Source organism: Vicugna pacos, chromosome 28 (assembly GCF_048564905.1).
Source record: "Vicugna pacos chromosome 28, VicPac4, whole genome shotgun sequence".
Taxonomy (NCBI): domain Eukaryota; kingdom Metazoa; phylum Chordata; class Mammalia; order Artiodactyla; family Camelidae; genus Vicugna; species Vicugna pacos.
The window spans coordinates 8,374,399-8,383,967 of record NC_133014.1 but is presented as its reverse complement, the minus strand read 5'-3'; the positions used below and the strand labels follow the sequence as shown (position 1 = coordinate 8,383,967).

General features: G+C 40.1%; 1 protein-coding gene across 1 annotated transcript in view; it reads left to right on the top strand.

Annotated features, from left to right (window-relative positions):
- The first annotated feature begins 280 nt into the window (after positions 1-280).
- The window catches only part of LOC102536339 (von Willebrand factor A domain-containing protein 3B), a 122,433-nt gene continuing 113,144 nt past the window's right edge, over positions 281-9,569 (top strand). Inside the window, 2 exon segments of the mRNA XM_072951371.1 lie at positions 281-427; positions 3,158-3,388. Coding sequence (XP_072807472.1) covers positions 379-427; positions 3,158-3,388 — 280 coding nt within the window. The 5' untranslated portion in view covers positions 281-378.

The window sequence follows — 9,569 nt, the reverse complement described above, 5'->3', positions numbered from 1 at the left end:
CTGCGCAGGGGACAGCCATCCGCCCAGTCCTCCTGTCGTCGGTCTCTCTGGGATAGTAGGCACACAGTTCCGTGCGGCGCCAGGGAGCCGCCTCGGAGCCCCGCCCCTAGCCCCGCCCCCGCCAATGGCCCCCGCCCCTAGTGGTTGCTCGCCTTCGTGGGCGGGGCCTGCTAGAGGAGCCGCGCCGTGATTGGCGGCCTCCGAGCAACCGCGGCGACGCCGTGGTCAACAGGTCGCGCTCGGGTCACAGAGATATCGAACCGCTGGAATCTTTTCGCGCCAAGCGTGACCCTTCGCCCGCGGGAATCGCTTCGCTGCTTTAGCAACCAACAGAATGCGTACCTCGCCCGTCCTCTCGGGCCACACGGCCCCTAGAGGATGGGACGGTGGCCGCTGAACAGGAACCGCCTTGCCTTTCATCTGACAGGTAGCCTAGTAAGGGTGGGACGCCACCCTCTCCGCGTCAGAACCTCTGAGGTACCGAGGTTCCACCAAGCTGCGTAGGGAAATCTTGAAATTATATAATTTCCGAGCTAGACAACCCACAACCCCCCTCCCCTCCCCGGCGCCGCTTACAGATGTGGAAATAGGCCCAGAAACGCTCGGCGACTTGCCCCGACTAGGGTCAGGCCAGAAACAAGGTACCGGCCCCTCCTACTTCGGAGCTCTGTGCACCATACCTCGCTCTCCGCTCTGCTGGAGAACCAGCTTAGAAAAGTTTTTTGTCTATACTATAGGCCAACAGTAATAAGAAGGTGAAGCAGGTAGAGGTTTACCAGATATTTAAAGTGAATTAATGGACTTTCAGTCACGCACTGTCTTTCAGCCTCTGACCATATAGAACCTGCTCTCTTAAGGCATGAGGACTTCCACAGAGGCTCACCACAGGACAGCCCTGGGGCATCTCTTGGCTGCTAGTGTGGGCAGCCCCTAGCAGCCCCAGGCTGGCTGTACATGGAGCCCCTAGTTACCTTGGTTGGGGCCTTTGGATTGTGCCAGCTTAATCATCTTTCTCTTTCCCCCCAGAATTCTGCCTGCCCGCCCCTGCCTTCAGCTTAGGCATTCACCACCCCCACCCCGCACCCTTTTTCCATTTATACATCCTCTTTCTATTTAGGAAACCCCTTTCTGTTTCTCCAAACTTTGGCTCTTGGGGTAGCTTTTAAAACTTAGGGCAGTGCTCAACTGGGATTTGTTGTTTCTAACTTCTGGGTTCCTCTAAATTGTACTAACTTCAGACGAAGAGACTCTCAGTTATAATAGTCATAATAACAACATCGTAATATCTGGGCAATAATGTCTCTTTAAAGAGACAACTGTTTCCTGAATCTTTGCCTTGTTTGAGAAAGTCAGGATTCTCAGTAATTGTGCATAATCAATTTAATTCAGCTCAACACCTGTACAAAGTCCCTGCTGCATATAAGGCACTGTGCTGAGGACATTCATGTAGTTTGTCCCTGTAGTCACTGAATCTTCTTTAAGAACAAACCTGAAGTGGCCAAGGCCCTATGGGTGAAGTATCAAAGCAAAAACTGGGGTGTACCCCAGGGTGGGGGCTGCAAAAGGTTGGTGAGGGGATCTGGAGAGACTTAATGGAGGAGAGGGGTTTGAAATGGGCCCTCAAGGCTAAGATTCCCTGCAGGAGAATGACCTGAGATCAACTTAGAGGTGGGAAAGCAGGTGGGCTGTGTGGAAGGGTTGCTTTCTCAGTTCACTTGGCAGTGTTGCTCTGGAAGGTTTCCTTGCTCCAACAAGAGTAGCTCTTATCCCATTGGAGTAGAATGATCCTTTCTGTTGGAGATGCCCTTTCTCTCCTTCCTTCCTTGTTTTCTTGGATAAGTTCAACTTTCCAGTTGCTTTCATTTCCAACAATATGACTATTCTCAGGCTATAAAGCTGAAAGGTCAAGATCTGAATCAGAATGACTCATAGGTTCTCCGATCCTGTAGAGCCAACCAAACTTCTTAAAAAAATTTTTTTTAAAAGAGTCATTTGAATGTAAAAGAGACTGGGGCATACACCTGAGCTGAAGGATTCAGTTGCCTTTTGTCTGGAATTGAGAAACATCCCTTTGGCTTGAAAACAAAGCCTATGACTCTTCTGAAATTTTCTTTAAGGTTCCAAAATCCAGTTTAGTAGTCTTAGGAGGGCAGTTTAGGTAGCTTTGCTCCCTTTTTAACCTAGGGCATTCTAGTAAGAAGACTACAGCAGGTGGCTGGGTGTTTTCAGGAAAGAGAAAGATTAACTGGAAATGATGAAGTAGTAAAGAATCCTGTTCTGAGCTTCCTTTTTTTGTTTGTTTGTTTCTATGAGAACCATTGGCCAAATTTAAAAATCCTTCAGCTGGCAGTCTCTGTTGGACAGATCTCAAAAAGAAAGTAGAAGCATGATAGTCTCCTTGTTTTCATGTTCTGAGATTCCAAAGTAGGAGGAGGAGGAGTCCAAACTTCATAGCTCTGGGGACTTGGGGGAGGGTGTCAAAAGATGGTTGAAGTAAAAGTAGGTATATGAAACAAAGCATAGTTACTAAAGGGTATTGACTTTTAAGGCATTTATGTGTACACAGTTCTTTCCAGTGCATCAATCGCGCATCCACACCCTAACTCATGTGTTGCCACATTTATTCTTTGCAGTAGCCCCAGGAGTTAGGGTGTGCAGATGTGTTACAGGGTACAGAGGAGGAGTCATTTGCCTAAAATTTAGAATGTCATTTAGAATTTCATTCTAAATTTTCGACTCCTACACAGTGCTCTCCAAATACTGTTGTAACTTTCTTATCGAACTGAGTCCTTGTAGAAAGAAGATCTTCACCAATTGAGTTTGTGTACCTTTGGGTTTCAACATATATGGACAATACAAATTCACGTAAACCTTTAAAAATGGAAATCATTATCTTTGAAAACATAAAAATAAGCCAGGAAGCTTCTTGAGCCTGAGCTCTGAGAATGAAAGTTAGTACTCTGTCTTTGACAAGGGCCCAGGAGCCCTACAGAAAAGCCGGACCGTAGGACCACAGGCTGGAGGTCACTCATTACGATAGCAGAATAGTTAAGAAATGGCTTTGACTTCTGCTTCTGCTTTACTGGCTGTGGTTCCTGGACAAGTTCTTTAAATTCCAAGTTCTCAGAAAGTCTGATTTTGACAATTGACCTTACAGGAGGTCCCTGTGACTTGGATCCTCATTCAGAGATGGAGATATCAGGTTCATCTTCTACCATTTCTGAGCAGCAGCAGCGGGAGAGGCAAGAGGGTCTGAGTGATACCAGAAAAGACCTGGCCAAGCAGAGTCTCATCTCATCCGAGGAATGGCTTCAACTGCATGGGCTTAAGAGCAACAAATTGACCTTGAAACAGGTTTTGTCGCAGATTGGATTCCCACATTGTGAAGGTATAAAACTCACAGAGGGATGCTGGCTGGAAAACCCAACCAGCAGGTTGCCCTTTAGCTTTTCAGTTCTGAAGACCCCTCAGAAGCACAAGCCTCTGAATTTGTTTTTATCTCACATCCTTAGCAGTAAAAAAGATTTGCGCATGGACCCCTAATATGTGTATGTTATACAGATGTACAGTCATCCACTCACATATTAAATATTAGTAATTTCATACTTTCTTCTTTTAAGGATGAAATTAAAATTACATAGAAGTTATACTCGCAGATTCTTGCTCACCCCCTGAGATGTGCAAACCCCTTTTGGAGGCTGTTGATTAGAACAATAGCTGTGTGCAGTTTCAGGGAGAAGATAATTGTTTTTCTTTTGTGGCCTGCCTATGTTAATGGTACAGTGTTTCTAAGTGTCTTGGTTACAATATTGGTTTTCAACTCCCAGTAGCTTGCCCTCCAACAGGGAGTATGGAACTGTGTGAGGGTATGGGTTTTTGTTTTCTTTTCTTTTTTTCAATAACATGTTGTCTTGGGTTGCTACCCAAATATAGGGCATGGGGACCAGCGATACAGTGTGCCATTGCCCGCCCAGCGAGGCTGTCCTGTCCCACATTTCAGTAATACCCTACCCCAAGAGCACTCCTTCAATCAGGGCAATTTTCATTACTGGGATTTTACTCGGTAATTCTGAACTTGTCCATCAATTAAACATTTGCTGAGCAGCCATTAATACTGTGTTTTTCAAGTTTTTCAGCAGTTCCCTTGGCAGCTTTGTTCTATACTGTTAGTAAGGAAGGTCTGGGGGATGTGGGTGTTGCAGACTCATCTGGAGGCCCACCCCAATGGCAAGGCTTTGCTCTTCAGGTCTTAGGTTTTGCTTTCTTATTTATCCTTCCACAAGGGCTGGAACAGCCGGCCCTGTATCATCGAAAGACCTTTTGAACGGGGTCTGTCAGATCCAGGGTGTATGGGATTCCTACACAAAGAAACAAACTGAAAGCACTTCTATCTTATATTTCAAGTGATCATACTTCAGTCATTACTGTTAGCAAAAATAACAGTTCTTTGGGGAGGGTATAGCTCAGTGGTAGAATGCATGCCTAGCATGCACGAGGTCCTGGGTTCAATCTCCAGTGCCTCCATTTAAATAAATAAATAAACCCAATTACCTCCCCACTCAAAGAAAAAAAAAACCCAATTCTTTATACTTTGTCAAGGATTTTTCCACTTGAGATCATGAAGGATTTGACTCTGTAATTTTCTTTTCTTTTAATGTCCTTGTTAGGTTTTGGTATCAGGATTATGCTGGCCTCATAAAATGATTTAGGACTCCCTTCTCCTCTATGTTCTGGTGGTGTTTGTATATGTTTGGTGCCATTTCATCTTTAGATGTTTGATAGAACCCACCAGTGAAACTTATCTAAGCCTGGAGTTTGTAGGAAAAGTTTGCTAAGAAGTTCAACTTCTGTAATAGACATAGAACTATTCAGATTTTCTGTTTCATCATGCCAGTTTTGGAAAGTTGTGTTTTTCAAGGAATTTCTCCATTTCATGAGTGTTTTCTAATATATTGGGAAAACATTGTTCATAACATTCCCTTGACATGTTTTTTCCATGCCTGTAGAGTCTGTAGTGATGTTCCTTCTTTCATTCCTAATATTGATGATTTGTGTTTTCTCTCACTTTTTTTGGTAAATCTTATTAGGGGTATATCATACCTCTTTTCAAAGCATCTAATTTGGGGTTTGTTGATTTTTTCATATTCTTTGTTTTCTATTTTGTTGATATCTGCTTTGATCTTTATTATTTATTTCCTTCTCCTTACTTTGAGTTTAACTTGTATTTCTTTTTCTAGCTTTTAAAGTGGAAACTTAGATAATTGATTTTAAGTGTTTTTTCTCTTCTCATATAACCATTTAAAATTATAAGTATACCTCCAAACATTGCTTAGACTGAATTGCATACATCTTGATAGTTAATATTTTCATTGAGCTCTGAGTATTTTTTTCTCTTATAACTTTTTCTTTGATTCATGTTTTTTAAGAAATATATTGTTTGGTTTTCAGGTATTTTAGGACTTTTAAAGATACCTTGTTTTTGTTGGATTTCTACTTAATCTATTGAGGTCAGAGATTATCGCCTGTAAGATTTTAGTATTTTGAAATTGAGACTTGTCTTATGGCCTAACGTGTATCTTGGTGTACATTTCATACATGCTTGAAAAGAATGTGTATTCTACATTTATTAGGTGACATTTATAAATGTTAATTAGGTCAAGATGCTTGATAGCGTTGTAGAGATGTTCTATGTCTTTAGTGGCTTTTTTTTCTTAGTGGATTTGTCCATTTTTCCCTTTAGTTCTGTCAGTTTTGTTCTTTGAGTTTGAAGCTCTAAATGCATACACGTTTAAGGTTGTCGTATCTTTCTGATGCACTGGCAAATTTAATAATTAAAAAAAATTGAACTATTGTTGGTTTACAATGTGTTAATTTCTAGTGTAGAGCATTGTGATTCAGTTATATGTGTATATATATGTTCTTTTTCATATTCTTTTTCATTATGGGCCATTACAAGAAATTTTTAATAATTCTGAAATGTCCATCTTTATCTCAGATAGTAGTCCTTGTTTTGTCATTGACTTTATCTAATATTTCTATAAGCGCTACAGCTTCCTTACGCTTCATTTTTACATGGCATGTATGTTTACACTCTTTCACTTTCTAACTGTCTGTACTCTCTGTCTTCAAAGAGTGCCCCTTGAACCCAGTCTCACAGTGTCTGTCTTTTAATTGTAGCCTGGTTCTCTGCACTTAATGTACTGATTGACATAGTTAGTTTTAGGTGTACCATTTTATTCTTTTTTCTCCATTTATCCCATCATTTCCCTTCCTCTCTGTTTCTCCTTTCCTGCTCCCCTTTTGGGTAGATTGAATATTTTTGTATATCATTTAATTCCATTTTTATTTTCCATTTAAATTTCAATAGGATTTTTAGGTATACCTTTTTGCATTATATTTTCAGTGGTTGCTCTAGTGATTCTATCAAAGTGACCTTTGTACTACGTTCTGTAAAATGCAGGAATCTTACAGCAGTGTAGTGCTACTTATCCCCTGCTCCTGTCCTGGGTGTTATTGTTTTAACATATTTTATTTTTACATATGTCACAAATTTCATAATCCAGCGTTATAATTATTGCTTTAAAAAGTCATTTTCTTTTAAAGAAATTGAGTAGGATAAGTAGCATTTTAAAATCCACATATTTACTATTTATAATATTCTTTCTTCCTGTAAGATTTGAAGTTCCATCTGGTGTTTTTCCTAAAGAATTTATTTTAAGCATTTCTTGTCATGCGGGTCTGCTGCTGACAGATTTTTCTCAGTTTTTGTTTATCTTATATTGTCTTTATTTCACTTTCTCTTCTGTTGGATGATTGATTGATTGACTTATATATTTTATTCTGAAGTGATATATTTACAGGAAGCAGCCAAGATAGTATAGACAGATCTCAGGTACGCTTCACCTAATTTCCCCCAGTGGTTACATCTTATAAAATCATAGTATAATATCAAATCCAGGAATTCGATATTGATACAGTGTGTGTGTGTGTGACTAATTCCATGTAATTTTATTTCTTATGTAGATTTGTGTAACCACCAGCACAATTAAGACACAGAACTATTTATCACCACAAAGATCTTCCTTGAGATATCCCTTTATAGTCACATAAACACCGTATCTCCTAGCATCCTTAACTCCTGGCAACCACTCGTCTGTTTTCCATCTCTGTAATTTTCTCATTTAGAGAATGTTTATATATATGGAATCGTAGAGCATGTGACCTTTTGGGATTGGCATTTTTTCCCCTTGGTATCATTTCTTTGAGGTTCATCCAAGTTGTTACATGTGTCAGTGGTTCATTTCTTTTTATTACAGAGTAGAATTCCATGGTATGGATGTACAGCTGTTTACCCACTAAAAGACATCTGGGTTATTTCCAGTTTGGGGATATTACAAATAAAGCTGCAATGAACAATTGTTTACAGGTTTTTATGTGAACGTAAATTTTCATTTCTTTAGGATAAATGTCCAGGAATGCAATTACCAGGTGGTATGTTAAGTGTATGTGTTGCTTTTTATTTTGTTTCATTAAGAAACTGCCAGACTATTTTCCAGTGTGATTGGTTGGACTAGTCACATCAGTCATACATGGGGGATACAGTTTTCCCACATCATACCAGCATTTGGTCTTGTCATCATTTAAAAATTTGAGCTATTCTAACAGTTATGTAGTGATATTTCATTGTGGTTTCAGTCTGTATTTCCCTAATGTCTAGTTTTGTTGAACATCTTTTCATGTGCTTATTTGCTGTGTATCATCTTTGGCAAAATAAATGTTTTTTCATGTCTTTCGATTATTTTCTAATTAGATTGGTGTTTTAAATGTTGAGGTTTGAGAGTTTATTGTATATTCTAGATATGAGTCCTTTGTCACGTGCATGGTTCGCAGATATGTTCTCCTAGTCTGCAGCTTTTTTTCCATCCTTTTAATTTAGTTTCTCAGAGCACAAATGATGAGGTCCAATTTACTTATTTATTTTTTCTTGTATGGTTCTTGTAAGGTCTCAGAGTTTTTCTCTTATTTTTTTCCCTGAAAGTTTTATGATTTTACATCTTACATTTAGCCTGTGATCAATTTATGTTGGTTTCTGTATAAGGTTCATTTTTTTGGACTATGGATATCCAATTTCTCCAGGACCTTTTATTTAAAATGTTACTGACTTCAGTAATTTTATTTTAGTATAGTCACAGATTTGTGTAACCATCACCGCGGTCAACTTGAGAATATTGTCATCACCTCTGAAGGAAACCCTGTATTTCTTTGCTATACACCCTGCTCATCGGCCCTCAGCCTGAAGCAGTCTACTCTGTGTCTCTAAAGATTTGCTTGTTCTGGACATTTCATATAAATGGAATCATATAATATGTGGTGTTTTGTGACTGGCGTCTTTCACTTAACATGATGTTTCTAAGATTCATCCCTGTTGCAGCATGTACCAAAACTTTTGATTTTATGGCTAAATGATATCAGGAGATGAATTGTATGGATATTTCACAGTTTATCCATTGAATCAGATGATGCATGGCGAGCTGGTGCTTATTCAAACAAGCAGTTAACTTGGCTGGACTCAAACGCCAAACTGTCTCCTTTGTTAGATAAATGCAAATCTCACCAATTTCCTTCTTTCAAGAATTAATGCCACTCCAGTTTCTGCCTGTTCTCTCGTGCCTTCAAGTAGCTATTTTTATATTTTGTGCAGAGTTTATAATTTTTTCAGTGTGAGAGTTGACCCATAAAATCTACTTCACCATCGCTGGATGCAGAATTCCCACTGCCTTGCTTTTACCTGGCAATGCAGCTCATAGAGCCGCACACAGATTCACCTCCTTCCATTCTCAAAAGACAAGTCTCCCCTGACTCCAGATAAACATCTTAGGTGAAGAAAGAATGCTGCTGGTGCTCTGAAGTTACTCTATAAATGTCAGTCACGATGTTGAGATCTTGGAAATGACGATTTTAAAGTTTGAGAGGTTTACTAAGTGAAGTTATTGCTGATGGAATTCAAGTAACCATTCTTTGCTCTTTACTGTAATGAACATTGAACTCCAAGACGTGTAAATTTGATTCTTCCTGGTGATTTAGGACTGAGACTGACGTATAAAATTCAGCCTTGTCCTTTCTGCCTTTCCGCAGCAGGCTGTTACCCTGCCTCCTGAGAGAGGCAGAGGAAGGAAGGCACTGCATCCAAGGGTACCATCCCTCTCTCTACCACCTATGGCACTTAATAATAATAAAAACAACAACAGTAAAATAATCCTCGCAATGCAAACATCTCTGTAATGGCTTACCTCATCTCTGTCCTGCCAAGTCATAATTAGTCCTTGAAACCTTCTGTTAGTTCAGTGGAGGAGTAGACTTATGTGTCCGGAAGCATTGTACCCCCACGCTGTGAGCACTGTGCCAGCACAGAGGGGGTGCTTGATTAGGGTTTGTGGAATGGGTGCTGAACAGCTGAGCACATGCTCTGAGGAGAAGGTGGGTTTGATGTTGTGTTTGGGTGTTCTGACTCTCTTACCTGCTGGCTTCATCTCACTCATTTATTCACGAATCCCCACTTGAGAAAACAA